This window comes from Coregonus clupeaformis, chromosome 28, assembly GCF_020615455.1.
Source record: "Coregonus clupeaformis isolate EN_2021a chromosome 28, ASM2061545v1, whole genome shotgun sequence".
NCBI lineage: Eukaryota > Metazoa > Chordata > Actinopteri > Salmoniformes > Salmonidae > Coregonus > Coregonus clupeaformis.
The window spans coordinates 21,517,141-21,543,974 of NC_059219.1; the positions used below are offsets into that span (position 1 = coordinate 21,517,141).

At 46.5% G+C, this 26,834-nt stretch overlaps 1 protein-coding gene across 2 annotated transcripts in view; it reads right to left on the reverse strand.

Annotated features, from left to right (window-relative positions):
• Positions 1-6,731: 6,731 nt before the first annotated feature.
• LOC121542832 (basal cell adhesion molecule-like) overlaps positions 6,732-26,834 on the reverse strand; it is a 77,518-nt gene continuing 57,415 nt past the window's right edge. Inside the window, exons 3-17 of one of the 2 annotated variants that reach the window (XM_041852391.2) lie at positions 24,748-24,967; positions 22,045-22,112; positions 21,820-21,916; positions 18,912-19,094; positions 17,081-17,202; positions 16,735-16,882; positions 16,482-16,597; positions 16,021-16,162; positions 15,475-15,599; positions 15,191-15,332; positions 14,998-15,033; positions 14,443-14,463; positions 13,722-13,863; positions 13,269-13,365; positions 6,732-8,250 (exon numbers count right to left, since the gene is read on the reverse strand). In XM_041852391.2, coding sequence (XP_041708325.2) covers positions 8,248-8,250; positions 13,269-13,365; positions 13,722-13,863; positions 14,443-14,463; positions 14,998-15,033; positions 15,191-15,332; positions 15,475-15,599; positions 16,021-16,162; positions 16,482-16,597; positions 16,735-16,882; positions 17,081-17,202; positions 18,912-19,094; positions 21,820-21,916; positions 22,045-22,112; positions 24,748-24,967 — 1,662 coding nt within the window. In that variant the 3' untranslated portion in view covers positions 6,732-8,247. The remainder of the gene's footprint in view (positions 8,251-13,268; positions 13,366-13,721; positions 13,864-14,442; positions 14,464-14,997; positions 15,034-15,190; positions 15,333-15,474; positions 15,600-16,020; positions 16,163-16,481; positions 16,598-16,734; positions 16,883-17,080; positions 17,203-18,911; positions 19,095-21,819; positions 21,917-22,044; positions 22,113-24,747; positions 24,968-26,834) is intronic. The other variant, XM_041852392.2, reaches the window with a different exon arrangement.

Sequence of the window (26,834 nt, forward strand, 5' to 3'; positions counted from 1 at the left end):
AGGGAGTGATGGAGCACCCTGAGTGGATGTGTCTGTGGTAAATAGTGTACAGTGTGTGTGTGTGTGTGTGTGTGAGAGAGAGAGAGATAGATATATAGATAGATGGCACATGTTGTGTTCATAATAATGCATTTGTATTGATGTGTATTTGAGGTCAGACTTAGACATTTAGTAGTAATGGATTTGTATCGACTGTTATCAAGTGTATTTGTGTGTGAGGCTGTGTGAGTGTATACGTTTGCATGTGAGAGAGAAACTTCACACGTGTTGCCAGTGATAATGCATTAGTATTGATGCCAGTGTGTTGGGGGGGATCACAGACATGTTTGTGGTACTAAAGCTCTCAGAGAGAGAGAGAAACCATCACTACAAAGACTGAAACCCCATGGGGAGGCTATTCCCCTTCCTGATGCAATCATCCCACACTGGGATAAACACTTACACCCCTCTGTTGCCTGGACTACACAATTCCCTTTCTTTCTCTCTTTTCATTTCAACCATCCCTCCCCTCCACTGTAAAATTTGAATTGTCTATTTTCCAATTTTTTTTTTCCAGCAATCTTTCTTCACCCCTCATCTCCTCTGTAGGGCTACCCATTCTGTAAGAGGCTCTGCATGTTTTTATTTTCCTGTTTTGTATCTTGTCTTTCTTTCCACCCTCTCTTCTGTGTCAGTGTTAGAGCTCTCTAGGCCCAGAGGGCAGGTTAGCAGTGATGATATATACCACAACAAGCAGCGTCTTGTGTGAGCAGGTCTGAAAACGTCTTGGAGACGGCCGACAGGGATGAGAATGTGTGTGTTTGTGGGGCCACTATAAAAAAATACAAATACATGTATGCACTCACTAACTGTAAGTTGCTCTGGATAAGAGTGTCTGCTAAATGACTAAAATGTAAAAAATGTATGATTGTGCCCACACTTTCGTATGCATGTGTGATGACAGGCTACAGAGAACCAGGTGTATACATAGACATTCTGTGCTGGGGAATCTGGCTGTGTGACAGTGTGTGTAGCTATACTTTTCAGAGGAATGCAGTGAGGAAGCTATATACCCTACCTGGGGCCACACACATCCACAGGGAGACTAAAAACAACAGACCACTACAACAGCAGCATAACAAACAGGCAGTGTTGTGAACACCTGGACATGAGCCCAACATTGTACCCAGTCTCCCTGGAATGTGTGTTCATACACCTGAACAGATAGCAACGCTACTGCAACATAAAACATTACCTTAACTCTGACACTACCTCACACTGAAAGTTGCCAGAGTTGTGTGTGTGTGTCGGTGTGTGTGGACCTGCAGAGCAGACTGATGCATGGCAGGGCATTATGGGAGGCAGACACAGACAAGCAGTGCCAGGATAGAGGAGGGGGGAGTTAATCATGTACAGTACATCAACACACTCAGTGGTCATGCTTCATCTTCCAGACACACTGCAGGTCCTGGTGTGTGAGACTCCCCAGATGCAGAGGAAGAGCTAGGGCCAGGGCCAGGGCCAGGGCCAGAGATCCACCATCAACTAAAGTAGACAGGTCTGATAAGGCTAATAGCAGGAGAGGCTCAGAGAGGCGAGTTAAAGGAGAAATACCAGTACCTTCAATCCCCATCACCAGTAAGTGTGTGTGTTGTGTGTGTGTGTGTGTTGTGTGTGTGTGTGTGTTGTGTGTGTGCCGCCGTGATCCACCCCTGACTGTTTAACTGGGTGTTTTACAGGGTGAGAGAGTTAGCAGCTAGGCAACAGAGAGTATTAGAGTAAGGGCTTGCTTCAATCCGTATCGCCGAAGTTCAGCGCAATAGCGCGATTGAAACTTAAAGGTAATTTCCGATTGAGCCGACACATGCAGCATTTAGCGTCTCCGCTAACACAGGGAACTTCGCTTTTAAATGTATATCACACTGTAGCGCAGATCTTCAGCGCAACAGATTGAATGGAGCTCTAAAACACAGGGCTCAGAACCCTCTCATTACAGCTCAGTGCTGAACAAGCCCCAAGGAATGTCAGCCATTTCATTTGCCTGCACATATTACTGGCCAAGTCTGAATAAACACATACTAATGATCACACTCTGAGGGTGTAGGAGTGTGCCTTAGAGTGATTGGCTGTGTATGTCTGAGAGTGTGTGTGAATACCAAAACAAAATCATTCAAGTATGATTCTGTGTGTGTATATGCATACGTGTGTGTGTCTCTGTCTGTCTGTCTGTCTGTCTGTCTGTGTGTCTGTGTGTGTGTGTGTGTGTCTGTGTGTGTGTGTGTGTGTGTGTCTGTCTGTCTGTCTGTGTGTGTGTGTCTGTGTGTGTGTGTCTGTCTGTCTGTCTGTGTAATAGCTCTCCAGACACCTGCTCTGCTGTGGTACAGTCAGACAGTGGGAGTGAGCCTGCAGCGGTAAGGGAGCTCACAGAGGTACACACAACAGTGCTCCTATCCCCCAGGCCTCCATCTCTCTCTCTCTCCCTCTCTCTTGCTCCTCCCTTCCACCTCTCACTCCTCGTCTCTAGTGCTAACGGAAGAGCTGACACAGACACCCAGGGGGCCTTCATCGCTCTTTGACCTGTTTAAGGTGAGCCCTGTGTGGGATGCCCCGGTCATGGCCTGCCCTTAGCCTGGCTGTATATGTGTTGCATGTGTAACGGAGTTAAGAACGTACCGTAAGCTCACTCCACAGCTAGCTTGAAATGTCGCCGATGGAGCTATCCAATTAGTACCTTTTGGGTAGCTCAAACGGTTGGAACGTTGTCAAGGAGGGCGGTCACGTGTGTTTCGAAGCAGAGGATCACTGGTTGGAGCCCAGCATGGGGCAGTGGAGGAAGCGAAGCTGTTAGCAGCACACTGACCTCCGTTAAACATGCTTACAGCTTAATGGTGTGGAGGAACTTTTATTTTCAAAGGGGAGTGCTTGTTGGCTTGCTTGTCAATACATGTCAGTGATGAAGGTCTGGTAGCCGGAGTGCATGTCTTTACAGGCTCTAACAGCACTAACACACAGGCTGCTTTCATGTCTAATTGATCTTTAAAGGACACCGCATCAGCTTGGCTGGATGCATACACACACAGATGAACCATCACTACTACACATACACAAACACACACCACTACTGACACGCATACGCAACAACAGAAAACACACACACTCAAAATCAGGTCACACAGGATATGAAACCTTGGAGGTGAAGGAGATAAGATTCGAGAAGATTTACTGCCCTTTCATTTCATTCTTTATATTTGTGCGTCTCCCTTCCCTTCCTCCACTTCTTCCTCCCTCCCTCCCTCCCTCTTTATTTATTGAACGCAGCTGATTGCAGAAGAGTGGACAGCAGATCCAATGCTAATTTATGACATCCTTAAACAAGACAGATTTCTGTATCCATCCGATGGCCAATCACTCTTCTCCTTCATTTCCTCTCCTGACAGTCCCTGATTCTTCTGTTGATTTTCCATCATCTATCCCTTCCTCATCCATAACCTTCTCTGTTCCGTTCTCTCTCTCCTCCATCCCCTTCCCCCTCTTTCTGTCTGTCTCTCTATCATTCTATATATCCATAATCATCTCCGTCTCTAGTTTGCTCTGGTGGTGGTTTCCCAGCACAGTGTGTGTGTGTGTGTGTGTGTGTGTGTGTGTGTGTGTGTGTGTGTGTGTGTGTGTGTGTGTGGCGTAGCCAACCGTTACTGAGTGGCTGTAGCGGCTAGGCTATGAGCTAGGGACAGCGGCTGTCATTTCTCAATAGGCTGACGCTAAATGGCTAAATCAGATTAGTGCCACTGTAGCTAAACTCAGACAGTATTAGAGCCTTAGGCCCAGGGTAGGCATGGTTACACATATGATACAGAATAACATTGGTGACAATGCTGAAGTAAAAAGCCCACTAGAGGTGGATGCACACACTGTAAACCACAGTAAAGCATTTGTGACAAATTGAAAAAAAGCTAATTCAATTTGATTGATTGATTGGCTCACACACACACATTTTAGAACCTCATCTCAGTCCTTCCCTCCTCTCTCCTCATTCTCTCTCTTAATATTCTGAACACAAATCCTTCCCCTTCTGCAGGTCAGTGTAATTTCCTAATGGATGCTTGGCAGATGGAAGTAGGGACAACATCCCCGCTAATAGAACCAGAGAGCCAGAAGCCCACAGTTCAATGGCAACCTGCCAGAGCTCACAGAATCCAGCCGAGGTGGCCTACACCTAATAATAATAATATGCCATTTAGCAGACACTTTTATCCAAAGCGACTTACAGTCATGTGTGCATACATTTTTACGTATGGGAGGTCCCGGGGATCGAACCCACTACCCTGGCGTTACAAGCGCCACGCTCTACCAATTGAGCTACAGAGGACCACGAAGGGTACACCTCTACACTAACAGTGAACACACACAGACACACACAGAAATAAAACACACAGAGATTGTGGGGGTGTGGTTGTTTTTTCTTGGGTTTTCAGTTGTTATAAATTCTACACAGTTCAATAAGAAGATACAAGAACACAGTACAGAGCTCACAACAGAACAGCGTACCACCAAATATACAGTATACCAGGAAGAGAAAAAAGCACTCACATTGTTCCATATGTATGACAAGACAAGAATCCTAATTCAAACCTTTCTCTCTTCTCTTAGAAGAGTCACAACTCAGTAGTTCTGAAGTACAATAAACACTTTTATTTTTTTAAACAAATAAAACCAAGTGTTCCAAAGTTTAAGGTATACACCTGTTGGTCTCACCCTAACATCACAGGAGTTAGAACAGTCATTAAGTTATGGAAATATAGATTTCTTAAATCAGTAGACATATAAACACCATTGGAAAAACCAAATTATTCCCAGAAAAAGCGATAGTGGTTATAGTGACCTGTTCACAAGCCCATCTTTTCCAGTGTATACCAATGATAGAGGGCACTGCAACCAGCTATCATATATCTTTGTGCTGCCAATAAGGGTAGTATCAAAAAGCGTGTGAGGCAGAGAGATAGACAGACACCAAATGTGTACCAAAACATTGGAACACCCCCACTAGGACACTCAATAACTTCAACTTATTTTGGTAAAAAAATGAACATCACATACAGTGGGGAGAACAAGTATTTGATACACTGCCGATTTTGCAGGTTTTCCTACTTACAAAGCATGTAGAGGTCTGTAATTTTTATCATAGGTACACTTCAACTGTGAGAGACGGAATCTAAAACAAAAATCCAGAAAATCATATTGTATGATTTTTAAGTAATTCATTTGCATTTTATTGCATGACATACGTATTTGATCACCTACCAACCAGTAAGAATTCGGCTCACAGACCTGTTAGTTTTTCTTTAAGAAGCCCTCCTGTTCTCCACTCATTACCTGTATTAACTGCACCTGTTTGAACTCGTTACCTGTATAAAAGACACCTGTCCACACACTAAATCTAACAGACTCCAACCTCTCCACAATGGCCAAGACCAGAGAGCTGTGTAAGGACATCAGGGATACAATTGTAGACCTGCACAAGGCTGGGATGGGCTACAGGACAATAGGCAAGCAGCTTGGTGAGAAGGCAACAACTGTTGGCGCAATTATTAGAAAATGGAAGAAGTTCAAGATGACGGTCAATCACCCTCGGTCTGGGGCTCCATACAAGATCTCACCTCGTGGGGCATCAATGATCATGAGGAAGGTGAGGGATCAGCCCAGAACTACACAGCAGGACCTGGTCAATGACCTGAAGAGAGCTGGGACCACAGTCTCAAAGAAAACCATTAGTAACACACTACGCCGTCATGGATAAAAAATCCTGCAGCACACGCAAGGTCCCCCTGCTCAAGCCAGCGCATGTCCAAGCCCGTCTGAAGTTTGCCAATGACCATCTGGATGATCCAGAGGAGGAATGGGAGAAGGTCATGTGGTCTGATGAGACAAAAATATAGCTTTTTGGTCTAAACTCCACTCGCCGTGTTTGGAGGAAGAAGAAGGATGAGTACAACCCCAAGAACAACCATCCCAACCGTGAAGAATGGAGGTGGAAACATCATTCTTTGGGGCTGCTTTTCTGCAAAGGGGACAGGACGACTGCACCGATTGAGGGGAGGATGGATGGGGCCATGTATCGCGAGATCTTGGCCAACAACCTCCTTCCCTCAGTAAGAGCATTGAAGATGGGTCGTGGCTGGGTCTTCCAGCATGACAACGACCCGAAACACACAGCCAGGGCAACTAAGGAGTGGCTCCATAAGAAGCATCTCAAGGTCCTGGAGTGGCCTAGCCAGTCTCCAGACCTGAACCCAATAGAAAATATTTGGAGGTAGCTGAAAGTCCGTATTGCCTAGTGACAGCCCCGAAACCTGAAGGATCTGGAGAAGGTCTGTATGGAGGAGTGGGCCAAAATCCCTGCTGCAGTGTGTGCAAACCTGGTCAAGACCTACAGGAAACGTATGATCTCTGTAATTGCAAACAAAGGTTTCTGTACCAAATATTAAGTTCTGCTTTTCTGATGTATCAAATACTTATGTCATGCAATAAAATGCAAATTAATTACTTAAAAATCATACAATGTGATTTTCTGGATTTTTCTCACAGTTGAAGTGTACCTATGATAAAAATGACATACCTCTACATGCTTTGTAAGTAGGAAAACCTACAAAATCGGCAGTGTATAAAATACTTGTTCTCCCCACTGTACACCCTCTCCCCTCCCACACTCTACCCCCTCTCACCTCCCCTGTTCCCCTCCCACCTCACCCCCACACTCTACCCCCTTTCACCTCCCCTGTTCCCCTCCCTCTCTCCCTCATCAAGCTGTGACTGACCTGTGTCTGTGACGTTCGTAGGTGAATCTGTGCTCACTGCGTTGCCAACCCATCCAGCCTGCAGAGCGAATCTGTGCTGATGGAAATGAAAGGGGCAGCTGGCAGAGATTTCAGATTGTCAACAGAGGACGAAAACGTTCCCCATTTTGCCAGATTACTCAAATTTTCCAGAGCTAGGGGATGATAATTGGGTGAGCTGAGCGTAACAGGGAGTGTTGTATTTCTGAAAATGGCTTTGCTCAGAGAAGAACAGTAGGCTATGAAATACGGTGAGAGCTGTAGCAGGGACAGGACTCTAACAACACAGTGAACACACAGATTCATTCAGATTCACCTCACGTATACAATAAGCCTCCATTTGATTGACAGGTTATACAGTATTCAGTTTACAGAGACAGAAAATAAAACAAATGACCTGATACACAATATATAAGCTCGTCAACATTTTGGAACTAATTTGTACACCCAATAGCTTGTCGTTTTTGTTGCTTTTTGGTTTGAGAAAAAATACATTTACACAGGAAGGGATCAGGAAGTTAGAAATTGTCTCGGCTGTTGCTAAGGTAACAGCTAATGGGGATTTGAATAAATGAATAAACATTATAGATTTGAAATTAAAAACTAGAGCCGTCTATTTCATGTCATCCTGTAAAGCAAACAGGGAGATAGGGGTAAATTCCTCCAGCTTAGAACAGTCCAGAATTATACACAGTACTATAGGCCTCTTATCAGAGCGCCGGAGTGGATTTAGGTTGGAATGACTTTTAACCTGTATAAGTGAGCCTGGCTTGCCCTGGTCAACCAAAAAGTTTTGTCAGAAAGTAAATCTGAAATATTGTGCCTAATATGCATCGTCTTGGGCATATAATATGATACTTAGGTTTAAAATGTAACAGTAGCTGCGGTCAATCTCTATGTTACGGGATATAATTCAGAGTGACACAATAATCAGCGTAGGGATGAATACAGTAGAATGACAGTTTGTGTTTTTCCCCATGTCCACCAGAATGGGGTAGATGCAGACTCCACACAGAATGGACACATTCCGTTTCACACTGACTGAACTAAGAACAAACCACAGCTCAGATGCACAATGCAATACAGCACACACAAACACACACTCACAAACACACACACACACGCACGCACTCACACACACTCCAGCAACACACAGTGACTTAATGGCATTTTGTGTTTGGATTGGGGTAGAAAAGGGTTACTGTGGCTAGAGTCACGTTGGACACATGTTTACTGTACAGCTCTTTTCTGCACTGGAGTCAACCAAGAGTTGTGATTGGTGGACAGTGATATATTAGGTCTCATGTTTAAATACCCCCCATGGTTACACCCCATCCCTACAAAAACAGCCTTCCATTCCACAAGCCCTGCTGTCGTTTTTCATCCATCCCATCATCCCTCTTTTTCTGTCTTCTTGTGTCATATTCTCCTCTGTTCCTCACTGTGGAAGACAATACAAAGTACCAGTAAATGCTTTGAGTCAATACAACATCACATGATATCATATAAATCAGGGATCATCAGCTAGATTCAGCCGCGGGCCGATTTTTTCTCGAGCGGAGGCTCGGGGGGCCGGAACATAATTACAAATAATTTGTAGACTGCATATTGACCTCAAGAAGCCCAAACAGATATAACGTCTGACTAAAACATAATCATTTCAAACCTTGCATACATTTGTATACGATCACGTCTCTCTATTATGCGTGGGAATACTTGGGAACAGATTTCTTAAATACAAATCACTTGGAGCTGATTTCCTGGTGTTTTTACAGTCTTTTATGTCCCCCCAAAATATATATATTATTTTTTGCTCTGCAAACTTGGGGGCCCAAATAAAACCACCCGCAGGCCGAATTTGGGGAACCCTGATATACAGTACCAGTCAAAATTTTGGACACACCTACTAATTCAAGTGTTTTTCTTTATTTTTACTATTTTCTACAAATAGGGATATCTTCTGTATACCACCCCTACCTTGTCACAACACAACTGATTGGAAGGAGGAAAGAAATTCCACAAATTAACTTTTAACAAGGCACATCTGTTATTTGAAATGCATTCCAGGTGACTACCTCATGAAGCTAGTTGAGAGAATGCCAATAGTGTGCAAAGCTGTCATCAAGGCAAAGGGTGGCTACTTTGAAGAATCTAACATCTAAAATATATTTTGATTTGTTTAACACTTTTTTGGTTACTACATGATTCCATATGTGTTATTTCATAGTTGTGATGTCTTCACTATTATTCTACAATGTAGAAAATAATAAAAAATAAAGAAAAACCCTTGAATGAGTAGGTGCGTCCAAACTTTTGACTGGTAGTGTAAGTCATTACGCAGCTCATTTTTATATTGGTTATTCCTATGAAGAATTATTGTCTCTAACTCAGTTCATATTCATGATTCATGATGACTCTGTGGCTGTAATGATTCCAGCCAAACCCAGATGCTATTCTAGAACACTGCTTTGGTTTCCTGATCTCCTCTCCTAATTAATAGCTATTGGGTGATTCCTCATGAAACTAGAACAAAACAAGTCCATGATTTGGGGGATTTTCACCCCATTTAATCCATAGAAGGGTCATTTGGAGGAAGGATTGTTGACATGTATTTGACATTTGTATCGTAAAGCATAGTTGAGAAATAATTCATTAAAGTTAGAATATTTGTGACATTTTGGCCTTACCAAGGCCTCCTTTAAGACTCCATTGTCACGATCGTCGGAAGGAGCGGACCAATACGCAGCGGTGGAGTGAACATGATGACTTTATTTATAAAGCAACCACGTAAAAACAACAAAAGACGATAGTGAAGTCCTAACGTAACAATACACTGAACTTGGAACAATAACCCACAAAACAAAGGTGAAAACTGACAGTTTAAATATGGCTCCCAATCAGAGATAACGAGCCGACAGCTGACACTCGTTACCTCCGATTGGGAGTCATTGACTACAACATACAATACCTAGAAAACCAACCCACAGACCTGCAAACATAGAAATACACCCGACAGAACTACCAACATAGAAAAACACCCCAAATCCCCAACAAAACAACATACACTCTAGCTCACATACAAAAGTCCTAGAGCCAGAGTGTCACAGTACCCCCAAAGGTGCGCACTCCGGGCGCACCAGCATACGCCTAGGGGAGGGTCTGGGTGGGCGTCTGTCCACGGTGGTGGCTCTGGCCCCGGTCGTGATCCCCACCCCACCACAGTCACAAACTGCTTAGTAGGCAGTACCGGACTAAGGGACAGCACCTGACTAAGGGGCAGCACCGGACTAAGTGGCAGCACCGACTAAGGGGCAGCACCGGACCAAGGGGCAGCACCGGGCTAAGGGGCAGCACCTGACTAAAGGGCAGCACCGGACTGAGGGGCAGATCCTGGCTGGCTGGCTCAGGCGGATCCTGGCTGGACGGCTCTGGCGGATCCTGGCTGGCGGAAGGCTCTGGCTGATCCTGTCTGGCAGAAGGCTCTGGCTGATCCTGTCTGGCAGAAGGCTCTGGCTGATCCTGTCTGGCAGAAGGCTCTGGCTGATCCTGTCTGGCAGAAGGCTCTGGCTGATCCTGTCTGGCAGAAGGCTCTGGCTGATCCTGTCTGGCAGAAGGCTCTGGCTGATCCTGTCTGGCGGAAGGCTCTGGCTGATCCTGTCTGGCGGAAGGCTCTGGCTGATTCTGTCTGGCGGAAGGCTCTGGCTGATCCTGTCTGGCGGAAGGCTCTGGCTGATCCTGTCTGGCGGAGAGCTCTAGCGGCTCCGGTCTGGCGGACGGCTCTGAAGGCTCATGGCAGACGGGCGGCTTTGCAGGCTCAGTACAGACGGGCAGTTCAGACGGCGTTGGGCAGACGGGGCAGTTCAGACGGGCGTTGGGCAGACGGGCAGTTCAGACGGCGTTGGGCAGACGGGCAGTTCAGGCGCCGTTGGGCAGACGGGCAGTTCAGACGGCGTTGGGCAGACGGACAGTTCAGACGGCGTTGGGCAGACGGGCAGTTCAGGCCCGCTGGCAGACGGCAGACTCTGGCCGTCTGAGGCGCATCGTAGGCCTGGTGCGTGGTGCCGGAACAGGAGGTACCGGGCTGAGGACACGCATCCCAGGGCTAGTGCGGGAGAAGCAACAGGGCATGCTTGGCCCTGGGGACGCACCGTAGGCCTGATGCGTGGTGCCGGAACTGGAGGTACCGGGCTGAGGACACGCATCTCAGGGCTAGTGCGGGAAGCAGCAACAGGGCATGCTTGGCCCTGGGGACGCACCGTAGGCCTGATGCGTGGTGCCGGAACTGGAGGTACCGGGCTGAGGACACGCATCTCAGGGCTAGTGCGGGGAGTCGGAACAGGGCATGCTGGACCCTGGGGACTCCCATAACGCCTAGTGCGGGGAGCCGGAACAGGGCATGCTGGACCCTGGGGACTCCCATAACGCCTAGTGCGGAGAGCAGGAACAGGCCGGGCGGGGCTGGCGACGCGCACCGTATCCCTGGTGCGAGTGGCCGGAACAGGCCGGGCCGGGCTGGCGAAGCGCACCGTATCCCTGGTGCGAGGAGTAGGAACAGGCCGGGCTGGGCTGGCGACGCGCACCGTATCCCTGGTGCGAGTGGCCGGAACAGGCCGGGCGGGGCTGGCGACGCGCACCGTATCCCTGGTGCGTGGAGTAGGAACAGGCCGGGCTGGGCTGGCGACGCGCACCGTATCCCTGGTGCGAGTGGCCGGAACAGGCCGGGCCGGGTTGGCGAAACGCACCGTATCCCTGGTGCGAGGAGTAGGAACAGGCCGGGCTGGGCTGGCGAAGCGCACCGTATCCCTGGTGCGAGGAGTAGGAACAGGCCGGGCTGGGCTGGCGACGCGCACCGCACACTTAGTGCGAGGGACCGGAACAGGCCGCACCGCACGGGAACACACACTACTGGCTGCACCACGGGACTAGGAACGGGCCGGACCGAACTGGTTACACACCCCAGTACCTCACGCCGTGCCTCAACACTTTCCTTCCCTGCTTTACCCAGTTGCCCCCCTTGACCTGGTAGCCCACTGAATCCGTCCTCTCTGCCTCCGTCAGCCCCCTTAACCTGGCAGCCCTCTGACTCTGCCTAGTGGCAGCCTCCTGCTGCTCCGTCGCCCAAGCCATGTGCCCCCCAAAAACTTCTTGGGGTTGCCTCTCGTCCTTCCGACGATGATGGCCCTGCTGATGCCGTTGCTCCTCTCGCCGTCGCCTCTCCACCGTCTCGTTCCATGGTCGGCGATCCATACCATCTAGGATCTCCTCCCAAGTCCAGGACCCTTTACCTTCCACCAGTTCCTTCCATGTCCAGACCCTTTGTTCCTGGACGCGCTGCTTGGTTCCTTTATGGTGGGTTATTCTGTCACGATCGTCGGAAGGAGCGGACCAATACGCAGCGCGTGGAGTGAACATGATGACTTTATTTATAAAGCAACCACGTAAAAACAACAAAAGACGATAGTGAAGTCCTAACGTAACAATACACTGAACTTGGAACAATAACCCACAAAACAAAGGTGAAAACTGACAGTTTAAATATGGCTCCCAATCAGAGATAACGAGCCGACAGCTGACACTCGTTACCTCCGATTGGGAGTCATTGACTACAACATACAATACCTAGAAAACCAACCCACAGACCTGCAAACATAGAAATACACCCGACAGAACTACCAACATAGAAAAACACCCCAAATCCCCAACAAAACAACATACACTCTAGCTCACATACAAAAGTCCTAGAGCCAGAGTGTCACATCCATAATGTTTCATCTGTATTTGCTACAAAGCTAAAGTTGGTGTCTTATGAAGCTTTACCGCTAACTCTGTAATATGAGCAATATTTTGATTTTAATAACACATTTCTTACATAAATGTATGAATATTGACAAATATAAACATGACTATTGATTTTTTTGTTGTTGATTTGGGACATTTTTCTATAAATCGTTGAACATAATTTACTCTACGGCATATCAAAGTTCCAGAGTAGGATCTCTGTTACTTTTAGACTTGTGATATTTGTATATTTTCAATATTCATGTTTATATTTCTGTATATGAATAAATTAATGTAAGAAAATTGTTATTAAAATCAAAATATTACTCATATTACAGAGCAAGCGGTAAAGCTTTATATGTCACCAACTTTAGCTTTGTAGCAAATACAGATTAAACATTATGGAGTCTTAAAGGAGGCCTGGGTAAGGCCAAAATGCCACAAGTATTCCAACTTCAATTAATTATGTCTCAATTATGCTTTAAGATACAAATGTCAAATATCTGTCAACAATCCTTCCTCCAAAGGACACTTCTATGGATTTCATTTAGTGAAAATTGTTTTGTTCTAGTTTAGTGAGGAATCACCCTATTCTGATGTAAGAACTGTGGATATAAACACATAAACCAATTCCCCCTTTTCCAACTACTCCTGTCCTGCCAGTGACCCCTCCTCTCTGACCTGCTGTGCTCCTGGCTTGTTCAGGAGGCCAGCTTCTTCATTGGCCTTTTCTGTCTTCATCTCCACCACAATGTCATTATTCACATCCCCACTCGCCCTGCAGGAGAGACACACAGAGGAGGCAGAGAGAGAGAGGGATAGCATAGAGAGAGAGGGAGAGAGGTAGCATAGAGAGAGAGAGAAGTTGATAGAGAGAGAGAACATTAACAGACAGACGGAGAGAGAAAAGGTAGAGGGTTAGCAGAGGGAGGTAAAGTACAGTAAAGAGAACAGGGACTGTACTCCAATGACCACAATGCCTTTCTTTAGAAACAGTTTCAACACCCCTCCTCACTCCCTCCCCTCCCCTCCCCTCTCCTCTCCTCTCCTCTCCTCTCCTCTCCTCTCCTCTCCTCTCCTCTCCTCTCCTCTCCTCTCCTCTCCTCTCCCCCTAACCTCCCTCCTGTTACTCACACTTCCTTCTTGTCCTTCTTGCTGCAGGGCAGCTTGCCCTTCTTGTTGAGGAAGTAGATGAGTGCCACCAGCAGCAGCAGCATTAGGACACACACCACCACGGCTATCACCACGCCACTGGAGCCACCCTGCTGCTTATCAGCTAGGGGCATGGAGAGATGGAGGCATGGGGTGGAGGAGGGAGAGGTGGAGAAGGTAGAGGTTGGATGGAAAGTGAAGTTAGAGGGGATGGATGGGGGTGAGGTGAGAGGAGAAAGAGGGAGGAGGGTGGGAGGGATGGGAGAAGGAGGGAGAGGGTGAAGGGATGGGTGGGACAGAGGGATAAGGGGGAGAAGGAATGAAGAGGGAGGGACAGCGATGGATGCAGGAGAGGGGATGGAGTGGAGGGGTAGGGGCGGGTAATGGAAGAGGTGAGGGGAGGTGAGGGGGGTGGAGGGGCAGAAATGGGACGGGTGGGGTTGGGAGGAGAACAATGGATGGGTGGAGGGGAGAGGAGGAGAGGGGGAAAGGGGGAAAGGGGAGGACGGAGGGGGGAGGTTAGTTCAGCTTTGATTGAGATGATAATAGTGTGGTGGGGCCAAGAGGGGGGCCTACACACACACACACACACACACACACCACAGTCTCCTACATACACACATTTTCACAAACACACCTTTTCTCTCTCTGTATCACATACACACCATGTAACACACATACACACAGAGGTATTAGTACAGACCTGTTTTAAGCACATGGTTCCCTTTAAGCAGCATTTTGAAAGAAAGACAGTTCCTCAGTCCCATTGCATAGCAAAGCAACAACACACACCGCACCACTCTGTACACCAACTAACCGCCAACAACACACACACACTAGGGTACATAAACACACACTCCAGAGTTACAACTACTCACAACCTCACAGCAACTGAAAGGCACAGCATACGGAGGAAAAGGGTGAAAGAGAAGAACGCAGTCGGAAAAAGAAGTGATAAAAGACGCCGCGAAAAGAAAGGAAGAGAGCAGAAGAGGATAGAATAGAATATCATCCTTTATTATCCCCCCAAGGGGAGAGAAAAGTCACAGCATCCACAAAATATAGGACGGACATCATACAAAGATGACAAACAAAACACAATATACAATATCCACAGTGTTCAGTAGCAATAGGGAAATATACAATGTACAGTACAGTAGAGTGCTGGGAGGAAGGGTGAAGTACTACAGGCTATATACAACACAGAGTCCTGACAGCAGGGGGGAAAGGAGGAGGGAGAAGATGGATAAGTGTCTACCTCTGCCTGCATCATTGGCTGCGTTGGGATCTACGGCTGCAGGGAGAGGAGAGGAACAGGGTTAGACTACAGTTTACTGTTACACCACAATGGAGGAGCGGGACAGAGAGGGAGGTAGAGGGAGAGAGAGAGAAAACAGAGAGAGAAAGACAGAGTGATAAGAAAGATAAGGGAAGTGGAGGGTCGTACTGACCTTGTTTGATGGTGACTTTGAAGGCCTGGGAGGCTGCTCCGTGGTCGTTACTGGCCTCGCAGGTGACCCCGTCCTTCAGGACCACAGCACTGGCCTCCAGCATGACCGTACTGACCACCTTGTTACCCTTCACCGCCACTGACTGGGAGAGGAGGGGTGAGAGAGAGGGGGGAGGGGGAGAGAGAGAGATGGGTTAAGAGAATGCAAGTTGTTCTGAGAGCTCATAACATAAGCTTTCTCAATGCACACAATGCACACGCACACACACGCGGGCACACACACACCTCCTTTCCTGAGGGTGTCCAGGTGAACTGTGGGGCAGGGTGTCCGTGAGCAGAGCAGGACAGAGTCACCATGTCTCCCTCCTTCTCCACCATTCCATCAACAGCTGCATCAATCTCAGGTTTACCTAGAGAGGGGGAGGGCGAGATGTAGAGAGAGGGGGAGGGAGGAGGGTAGGGAGGTATAGACAGATATAGATTGGGAAGAAAGTGGGAGAGAGGAAAAAGAGAGGGATAGATACAGAGAGAAAGGGGAGGGAGAGAATGGCAGGAAATAAAATAATAATTAAACTCCACCACAGGAAGAGATATACATACCATCTCCACTTCCTTTACTCCATCTGAGTCTTATGATATACGTACCATCTCCACTTCCTTTACTCCATCTGGGTCTTATCTATCTATACATTAAGAAGCCCTATAGTCCTATCTGAACCATCTCAGAACCACCACAGGGTCACTAACACACCGTCATGTGTGTGGGTGTGTGTGTGTGTGTGTGTGTGTGTGTGTGTGTGTGTTTGTGCGTGTGGCTGTGCTTCTGTGTACCTGAGACAGTGAGATTGATGCTGGCCTTGGAGGTGAGCCCGAGCACAGAGGGTACAGCGCCCACACAGGAGTACTCGCCAGCTTCAGCGAATGTCACCGACTTCAGAGACAAGACACCCGTCTGGGACAGCACCGTGGAGCCCTGTTGAACACACACAGGTATGAGATTAGGGGACAGTTGGACACACACACACACACACTCAATTTCTTTATCTCTTGTTCTTCCATGCCCTCTCCGGTTTCTCACAAAAACTCAGTCCTGCTCAGTACAACCACATACCTTACCCAGTAACACACTCACAACAAACAGCCAGATCAGAGAGGTGGACTGGTAGTAAAACAGGAAGGAAGCAGAGAGAGGTGGACTGGTAGTAAAACAGGGAGGAAGCAGAGAGAGGTGGACTGGTAGTAAAACAGGGAGGAAGCAGAGAGAGGTGGACTGGTAGTAACACTGGACTTGCCTTCTTCCACTGGACGGTGTGTGGGTCTGAGGCCTTGGTCTTACACTGCAGCTCCACCATGTCTCCCATCATGGTTGACAATGGACCGGCAGGGCTCACACTCAATGGGTCAATGTCTGAGAGGCAGAGAAAAGAGGGATAAAAAGAAAGAGGGGGAGGAGGGAGAGAGAAAGAGGGTGGTAATGAGAGAGAGAATCCTTTAAAATTTATTATGTTCTTGGATCAAAAGCGTACAACCTCAGTGGATACTCACAGTGGACAGAGATGGTGACTTCTCCGCTAAGATCAGCATCCAGGTTATCAAAGTCAGTGGCCATACACTTGTACACCCCAGCATCCGAACGCTTGACGGACTTCAAAGTCAAAAGTCCCCCTGCAACTCCTTCCTCAATGTTTTTACCCTGAGCATCAGAGAGAGCAAGAAAGCAGGAGCGAGAGAGGGGTGGAGAGAGGGGGGATTGAAAGAGAGAGAGAGATTATTAAATAATTATTCAATTATTTAAGAGATGAACAAGTTGGACTATTACAGTAGTGTAGGGATTGTGTATAGCTGCACTGCTGTATAGTCTGAAATGCAGTAAATGTGTGTTAGTCCTTACATCTTTGTAGAACTCAAACTCAGGCTGAGGGTTTCCATCTGTCTCACACATCATCTTCACCTCGTCACCCTCTCTGATTGGTTCAGTGTTCGCCAGGACAAAGGTCGCTGTCTCAGAGGGATCTGGATTAGAGGGAGGGAGAGAGAGTGAAAGAGAGAGAGAGAGGGGGAGAGGGAGGGAGAGAGAGGAGAGAGAGAGGAGGAGAGAGAGAGAGAGAGAGAGGGGGAGAGGGAGGGAGAGAGAGGAGAGAGAGAGGAGGAGAGAGGAGGAGAGAGAGGAGAGAGAGAGGAGGAGAGAGAGGAGGAGAGGGAGGGAGAGAGAGGAGAGAGAGAGGAGGAGAGAGAGGAGAGAGAGAGGAGGAGAGAGAGGAGGAGAGGGAGGGAGAGAGAGTGAAAGAGAGAGAGAGAGGGGGAGAGGGAGGGAGAGAGAGGAGAGAGAGAGGAGGAGAGAGAGGAGAGAGAGAGGAGGAGAGAGAGAGAGAGAGAGAGGGGGAGAGGGAGGGAGAGAGAGGAGAGAGAGGAGGAGAGAGAGGGGGAGAGGGAGGGAGAGAGAGGAGGAGAGAGAGGAGGAGAGAGAGAGAGGGGGAGAGGGAGGGAGAGAGAGGAGGAGAGAGAGAGAGGGGGAGAGGGAGGGAGAGAGAGGAGAGAGAGAGGAGGAGAGAGAGGAGGAGAGGGAGGGAGGGAGAGTGAAAGAGAGAGAGAGAGGGGGAGAGGGAGGGAGAGAGAGGAGAGAGAGAGGAGGAGAGAGAGGAGAGAGAGAGGAGGAGAGAGAGAGAGAGAGAGAGGGGGAGAGGGAGGGAGAGAGAGGAGAGAGAGGAGGAGAGAGAGGGGGGAGAGGGAGGGAGAGAGAGGAGGAGAGAGAGGAGGAGAGAGAGAGAGGGGGGAGAGGGAGGGAGAGAGAGGAGGAGAGAGAGAGAGGGGGAGAGGGAGGGAGAGAGAGGAGAGAGAGAGGAGGAGAGAGAGGAGGAGAGGGAGGGAGAGAGAGGAAAGAGAGAGAGAGAGGGGGAGAGGGAGGGAGAGAGAGGAGAGAGAGAGGAGGAGAGAGAGGAGAGAGAGAGGAGGAGAGAGAGAGAGAGAGAGGGGGAGAGGGAGGGAGAGAGAGGAGAGAGAGGAGGAGAGAGAGGGGGAGAGGGAGGGAGAGAGAGGAGGAGAGAGAGGAGGAGAGAGAGAGGGGAGAGGGAGGGAGAGAGAGGAGGAGAGAGAGAGAGGGGGGAGAGGGAGGGAGAGAGAGGGGAGAGAGAGGGGGAGAGAGAGGAGGAGAGAGAGGAGAGAGAGAGGGGGAGAGAGAGGGGGAGAGGGAGGGAGAGAGAGGAGGGAGAGAGAGGAGGAGAGAGAGAGAGGGAGGGAGAGAGAGGAGGAGAGAGAGAGGAGGAGAGAGAGAGAGAGAGAGAGAGAGAGAGAGAGAGAGGAGGAGAGAGAGAGAGAGGGGGAGAGAGGGAGGGAGAGAGAGGAGAGAGAGAGAGAGAGAGAGAGAGAGAGGGAGAGAGGGAGGGAGAGAGAGGAGAGAGAGAGAGAGAGGAGGAGAGAGAGAGAGAGGGGGAGAGAGGGAGGGAGAGAGAGGAGAGAGAGAGAGAGAGAGAGGAGAGAGAGAGGAGGAGAGAGGAGGAGAGAGGAGGAGAGAGAGAGAGAGAGAGAGAGAGAGAGAGAGTTCAAAAGGGTGATGAATGAGAGGCTGATCTTAGGACTGCTGTTTCTGACATTTAAAAAAATGGAAAGATGGACACAGAGCGCAGAGAGAAAAACAAACAGTAGAACAGACAGACAGAAAAACAGAGAGTAGGAGGGAGCAAGAATGAGAGAGAGTGAGGAGACAGATACAGACAGCCACTCACAGTTGAGGGTGAGGGAGAAGGTGTCAGAGTCTATCTTTTTGATCATGTCGTTGGGCATGCTGTACTCCACGGTGCAGTGGAACACGCTGTCCTTGTCAGCCTTCTGGGGCTGCATCATCAGGGTGCTGGTGATGGTGAACAGACCTGATGCCTCCTTTACCACCGACGGCACCATGTACACCTCTGGAAGGGAGAGAGAGAGGTAGAACAGAAGGGGTAGACTAGAATAAGACAGAATTCTATCCTGGGATATGCAGTTGTCAGGAATTGACTTGATTTTATGCTTGATGCTTCTGACTGTGCAATGTAGTAGTAAATCAAATTGAAAATCGAATGAAATGTTATTGGTCGCATACACATATTTAGCAGATGTGATTGCGGGTGTAGAGAAATGCTTGTGTTCCTAGCTCCAACAGTGCAGTAATATCTAACAATACGCAACAATACACACAAATCTAAAAAGTAAAATAATGACATGGAATATATGATGGTATGTATAGACATTCTGGACAGTATATGGATAGAAGATGTAGTGTGTCTGAAGAATACATATGGTAGAATAGTATATGTACAGCAATAGTTAAATAGGATGGACTTGACTAGAATACAGTGTATTCAGTGCATTCGGAAAGTATTCAGATCCCTTTACTTTTTCCACATTTTGTTACATTACAGTCTTATTCTAAAATGTATTGAAAAAAAGAAATCATCAATCTACACACAATACCCCATAATGAAAAAGTGAAAAACAGGTTTTTAGAAATGTTTGCAAATATATTAAAAATAAAAAACCGAAATACCTTAATTACATAAGTATTCAGACCCTTTGCTATGAGACTCAAAATTGAGATTCAGGTGCATCCCGTTTCCATTGATCATCCTTGAGATGTTTCTACAACTTGATTGGAGTCCACCTGTGGTAAATTCAATTGATTGGACATGATTTGGAAAGGCACACACCTCTCTATATAAGGTCCCACAGTTGACAGTGCATGTCAGAGCAAAAACCAAGCCATGAGGTCAAAAGAATTGTCCGTAGAGCTCCGAGACAGGATTGTGTTGAGGCACAGATCTGGGGAAGGGTACCAAAACATTTCTGCAGCATTGAAGGTCCCCAAGAACACAGTGGCCTCCATCATTCTTAAATGGAAGAAGTTTGGAACAAACCAACGCTCTTCCTAGAGCTGGCCGCCCGTCCAAACTGAGCAATCAGGGGGAAAGGGCTTTGGTCAGGGAGGTGACCAAAAACCTGATGGTCACTCCGACAGTGCTCCAGAGTTCCTCTGTGGAGATGGGAGAACCTTCCAGAAGGACAACCATCTCCACAGCACTCCACCAATCAGGCCTTTATGGGAGAGTTGCCAGACAGAAGCCACTCCTCAGTAAAAGGCACATGACAGCATGCTTGGAGTTTGCCAAAAGGTACTCTCAGACCATGAGAAACAAGATTATCTGGTCTGATGAAACCAAGATTGAACTCTTTGGCCTGAATGACAAGCGTCACATCTGGAGGAAACATGGCACTATCCCTACGGTGAAGCATGGTGGTGGCAGCATTATGCTGTGGGGATGTTTTTCAGCGGCAGCAACTGGGAGACTAGTCAGGATCAAGGGAAAGATGAACGGACGAAAGTACAGAGAGATCCCTGATGAAAACCTGCTCCAGAGCGCACAGGACCTCAGACTGGGGCGAAGTTTCACCTTCCAACAGGACAACGACCCTAAGCACACAGCCAAGACAACGCAGGAGTTGCTTCGGGACATGTCTCTGAATGTCTTTGAGTGGCCCAGCCAGAGCCCGGACTTGAACCCGATCGAACATCTCTGGAGAGACCTGAAAATGGCTGTGCAGCAACGCTCCCCATCCAACCTGACAGAGTTTGAGAGGATCTGCAGAGAAGAATGGGAGAAACTCCCCAAATACAGGTGTGCCAAGCTTGTAGCGTCATACCCAAGACGACTTGAGGCTGTAATCGCTGCCAAAGGTGCTTAAACAAAGTACTGAGTAAAGGGTCTGAATACTTATGTAAATGTCAAATGTCAGTTTATTTTATTTTATAAATTTGTTAACCTTTCTAAAAACCAGTTTTTACTTTGTCATTATGGGGTATTGTGTGTAGATTGATGAGGGGAAAAAAACTATTCAATCCATTTTAGAATAAGGCTGTAACGTAACAAAATGTGGAAAAAGTCAAGGGGTCTGAATACTTTCCAAATACAGTGGGTAAAAGTGACCAGTGTTCCATGACTATGTACATAGGGCAGCAGCAGCAGCCCCTAAGGTGTAGGGTAGAGTAACCGGGAGGTAGCCGGCTAGTGACAGTGACTAAAGTTCAGGGCAGGGTACTAGGCAGAGGCGAACTGTAGTAATACTGTAGTGGTAGGTGGTTGTAGGACACTGTAAAAAAATTGAGTTGTTTCAACTAATTATTAATAAGTAACTGGTTCCACAGCTGGTGGCGCAGCAGGAAGATCAGAATGCCCTCAACCAAGAGGTTGTTAGTTCAAATCCCAGGTAAGGAAATTGAATAATAATTACTGTATAAATGAACATGCATAATGTAATCATGTATGTCAACATGTGTCAAATATTTAAGTTGAAAACATTGTATGTTAAAACCGCTGTGTGTGTAACTATTACCTTTTTTAGGTAAGATGTCCATATAATAAGTTGTAGTTGAATGAACATATGAGACAAGTTGAGCAAACACATCATTTTAAGTTGACAGAACATTTGCCTATGTTTTCTGAAATTGGAGCTAAATTTGGGTCAACATTTATTTATTTGTTCAGCTAACACTTGGACTGAAAAGTTGAGTAAACCAAAAAAAAAGGCTGTGGAACCAGTTCCTTAATAATAATGAGTTGTTTTACAGTATAGTAGATGTAAGAGGTAGTGTATACTCACTCTCTTTGTTGTCCTTGACCTCAGGCAGAGGCTTGGAGTCCTGGAACCAGATTATCCTGGGCTGGGGGTGACCGTTATGACTCACACACTGACCCACCTGACACACACACACAAAGAGGAAGGGAAAGATACTCAGCAACTGGAGGACAATGGAAGAACATTGGAGGACAATGGAAGAACATTGGAGGACAATGGAAGTTTCCTAGATAAATAGTTCAAACCAACCTGTGTGGAGGAGTCGCCTACAGATATGGCCTGGTTGGATCCAGTGACCTCTGGCATCTCTGGAGCGACTGAGGAAGGGGGAGTTATATTCTCAGATCAGAGCTTTACAAAATGCAAGGCCACTATTCACACATTTTCTTATACAGTATATTATCTGAATTAAAACACGCATAGCTGTTTAAATGAATATATGCACAGTATATAGATACAGTTCCAGTGCATTCAGACATATATTTATAGGTATACACATGTATTTGGATGACTGGAAATCATTTGTTATCCCCTTCCTGAACCAATCACAGGACGGAAACACTCAGAGCCTAGACACAGACAGGAAGAGCTAAAGGTACCAAGCTCACGTCACCTGGAGAGAGACAAATGCCATTCAGTTACTGTAGCTACAGTAACACAGACACACACACACGTATGCAGTGCATGCACACAAATGCACATACACACACACACCTCCAATTAGGGCTATGGTAAACATCCCTGTGTGTATTATTCCACCGTGACCTCGCTCTCTTTGGGCTGATAAGGGTCACAGACAAGAGACACACTCCTCGTTCTCTCTCTCACACTGCTGTGTGTTCCCTCTGTTTCTATCTCTCCGTCATATATGTATCTCTCACTCCCTCGTTCATTCACATGCAAGGTCATGGTATCGCAGCGAGGCCACAGCTGCCGTCTGACTATTAAAATAAACAGCAGACATTTAATAACATTGACGTGATCTCCCTCTCTCTCTCTCACCTCCCTCTATCTTTCTCTCTCACCTCGCTAACTCTCCCTAATTCCTCTCTTTCTATATTACTCGCTCTCCTCCTTCTTACTCCTCAGTGTTCTTCCAGGGGTCCGTTTGCTGACTAGAACTGGCAGAAATGTAACACATTGTTTAACATGGGTGTCAGTTTCCACATGGAAATGAAAGAAAGCACGTTAGAAACCATAGAGAGGGAGGGAGCATGCGTGGATGCACGCACAAACACAAACATACACACACACACACGCACACACACAGTGTGTCAGTGAGTGTATCATTGTTTCCCTTTCTGCTCAGACCATTATACCTACTACTGTACTGTAAACCTCCCTAGGGAAGCCCATTGTTTCAGAACACTCAGACTATCCCTCAGCCCTTATAGGGAGTCATTGAAACCTGTTCCTATTCAGTTGGGAGAGGAAGTCAGACAAAGAGGAGATACAGTTACTTAGGAAACAGTCCTGAGTGGCCTGTTAAAGGCTATAGTCATGTCTTTTACTAGTCTTAATACATTGTATCAGTGCTCCATTAAGGTACTCTTTATAATGGCACCTATGACGTCAACTTTACAATGTGTGAACTAATAGCCATTTACATCCTAAGTAATTCCTTCAGACATGAATGTCTATAGAGCACATGCATGTTAATGAATGACTTGCAGAGCCTTTTAAACAGCATTTAACCCTCCCGTTGTCCTAGGGTCAAAATAGAAAGTATCACTGCCTATTTCTCACAAATGATCCAAAAAATATAAAAATTAAATAAAGTTGGTTCAACACAGTGGCGGGTCATTTTGACCCTAGGACAACGGGAGGGTTAAATGGTTATTGAAGTGTCACTAAATTCTCTAACTAACACCACTAACCTCTACCCCCATTGCCCCAACCCAAAAGATTATATTGATTGACAGTGGGCCAACCCAAAAATGGGCCAAAATGGGCCAACTCCAAAAATGGTATTTCATGGTGTATTTAAATATTAGGAATATGATTGATAATGTGTTGGGGTTGCAGAGGGAGACAAGGACACAACGACCTGGTCTGGGGTCAGCTCTCATCGCCATGGCAATAAATCAGGAGAATTCTGGACAGCCATTAAGGTGACATCTATTAGACATGACAGATGCAATTGAACTATTAATAAATTGTGTCATGTGTGATGTTCATAGGACTAATTGACCTCTGGGCAGCTTATTAGAGAAATAAAATTAAAACTGATTCACTCATGACATGGTGAAGTTTTCTCTCAAATAAAAAAATGAAGAATAATTATCTAGATTTCTTACAAAGATTAAATGTTAAGGTGCATGAAAGAGTTTTACTTTCACCCATACGGAATCACAACCATTTATTATCTGAATCATTTTAGGGTAAGGGGAAAGGGGGATAACTAGTCAGTTGTACAACTGAATGCATTCAACTGAAATGTGTCTTCCACATTTAACCCAACCCCTATGAATCAGAGAGGTGCGGGGGGGCTGCCTTAATCGACATCCATGTCATTGGCGCCCGGGGAACAGTGGGTTAACTGCCTTGTCCAGGGGCAGAACGACAGATTTTTACCTTGTCAGCTTGGGGATTCGATCCAGCAACCTTTCTTATGTTGTTCTACTCAGTATTTAGTTAATGTATAAGGTTTTTTATTTACCATACTCTGCAAAGCAAAAATAATATTGTTAATTAACTAAGTTTATTACGTTAATCGTTGATTTAGACACTCACACTCACACACATACACAACACACACACACTCATCCAGCACACACAACACACACACTCTCATCCAGCACACACAACACACACACACTCATCCAGCACACACAACACACACACTCTCATCCCGACAGTCAAAATCCAGACGGCATCCCATACAGCGATGACCGCATCGGTCAGTAAAGGTCACAGTAGGGTCACCCTAACGGTCAGTGGTCAGTAACTCACAGAAAACTTTGAGCTGTGTGATGGCCTCTCCAACCCCGGCAGGGCCAGCAGTGACCTGGCAGTAGAAAGGCAGCTGGTCCTCCACCGCCACGGGGGAGATGGTCAGAGAGAAGTCACTTCCAATGGTCACCCTGCCGGACAGACGTGTCCCCTCGTCACTCTTCCCCTCGCCACCCGACACGGAGCGGAACGCCACGCGCTTCCTGGTGCCACCCTCCTCCTGGTGAGGGGAAGAGGAGAGAGGGAGAGGAAGGAGAGGGAAAGAGAGAGAGAGAGGAGTGAGATTAGAGAGAGTGAAGGAGAGAAATGAGATGAAAGACAATCAGGGTGGAGAGAGGGGAAGGAGTAGATGGCCAGAGAGGAAATGTTTTTTCAGAAGTTCAATAAAAAACACAGACACTTCACAGAGATATGTACAGTGCATTCGGAAAGTATTCAGACCCCTTGACTTTTTCCACATTTTGTTACGTTACAGCCTAATACTAAAATTGATTTAAACGTTTTTTTCCCTCCTCAATCTACACACAATACCCCATAATGACAATGCCACCACCATGCTTCATCGCCACCACCATGCTGCCACCACCATGCTTCACCTACAGACGTGACGCTTGTCATTCAGGCCAAAGAGTTCAATCTTGGTTTCATCAGACCAGAGAATCTTGTTTCTCATGGTCTGACAGTCCTTTAGGTGCCTTTTGGCAAACTCCAAGTGGGCTGTCATGTGCCTTTTACTGAGGAGTGGCTTCTTTCTGGCCACTCTACCATAAAATGCCTGATTGATGGAGTGCTGCAAAGATGGTTGTCCTTCTGGAAGGTTCACCCATCTCCACAGAAGAACTCTGGAGCTCTGTCAGAGTGACCATCAGGTTCTTGGTCACGTCCCTGACAAAGGCCCTTCTCCCCTGATTGCTCAGTTTGGCCAGGCGGCCAGCTCTAGGAAGAGTCTTGGTGGTTCCAAACATCTTCCATTTAAGAATGATGGAGACCATTGTGTTCTTGGGGACCTTCAATGCTGCATAATTTTTTTTGTACCCTTCCCCAGATCTGTGCATTGACACAATCATGTCTCAGAGCTCTTCGGACAATTCTTTCAACCTCATGGCTTGATTCTTGCTCTGACATGCACTGTCAACTGTGGGACCTTATATAGACAGGTGTGTGCCATTCCAAATCATGTCCAATCAATTGAACTTACCACAGGTGGACTCCAATCAAGTTGTAGAAATATCTCAAGGATGATCAATGGAAACAGGATGTACCTGAGCTCAACTTTGAGTCTCATAGCAAAGGGTCTGAATACTTATGTAAATAAGGTATTTCTGTTATTTTTAATCAATTAGCAAAAATGTCTAAAAACCTGTTTTCACTTTGTCATTATGGGGTATTGTGTGTAGATTGATGAGGGAAAAGCTTTTCAGTGGTTCTGCCGAATACAGGGAGTCAAAAGATATTAGGCCGAAGTGCACCAAATCCACATGAAAAAATACTATAGTATACTATGGTATAAATACTATAGTATTCACTGCAGTGTTTTTACGGTATTTACTGTAGCATTCACTGTAGTGCTTTTGCGGACTAAAGTCTATAGTAAATTCTGTAGTATACTGTAGTATTTACAGTTCACTATAGTATAAATACTGTACTAAAAGAAAACTGTAGTATATACTATAGTAATTAATGTAGGTGTTTTGCGGATTGTAGTATACTGTAGTATTTACTATAGTGTTTTTGCCGACATTACTGTAGTGTTTACAATAGTGTTTTTATTTTATTATCTTTGACATAGAAGTGGAGGCTTTCTATTTGTATGGAACACAATATGGTCTATACTTGGCATGTAGGTTTCTCAATTAAGGGTGGCACAAATTGGGATATGTGGAGGGGAATGGGCAGGGTATATGGAAATTAAATACTGTACTATTTACTGTAGAGTTTTTGTGGACATTACTTTAGTATTTACTATAGTGTTTTTTTTTGATAATACTGTAGTATTTACTACAGTATTCTATAGTATAGTACAACATTCTATAGTAAGTACTACAAATTATCGAGGGATACTACAGTGTGTAGTTAGTATTTTACAG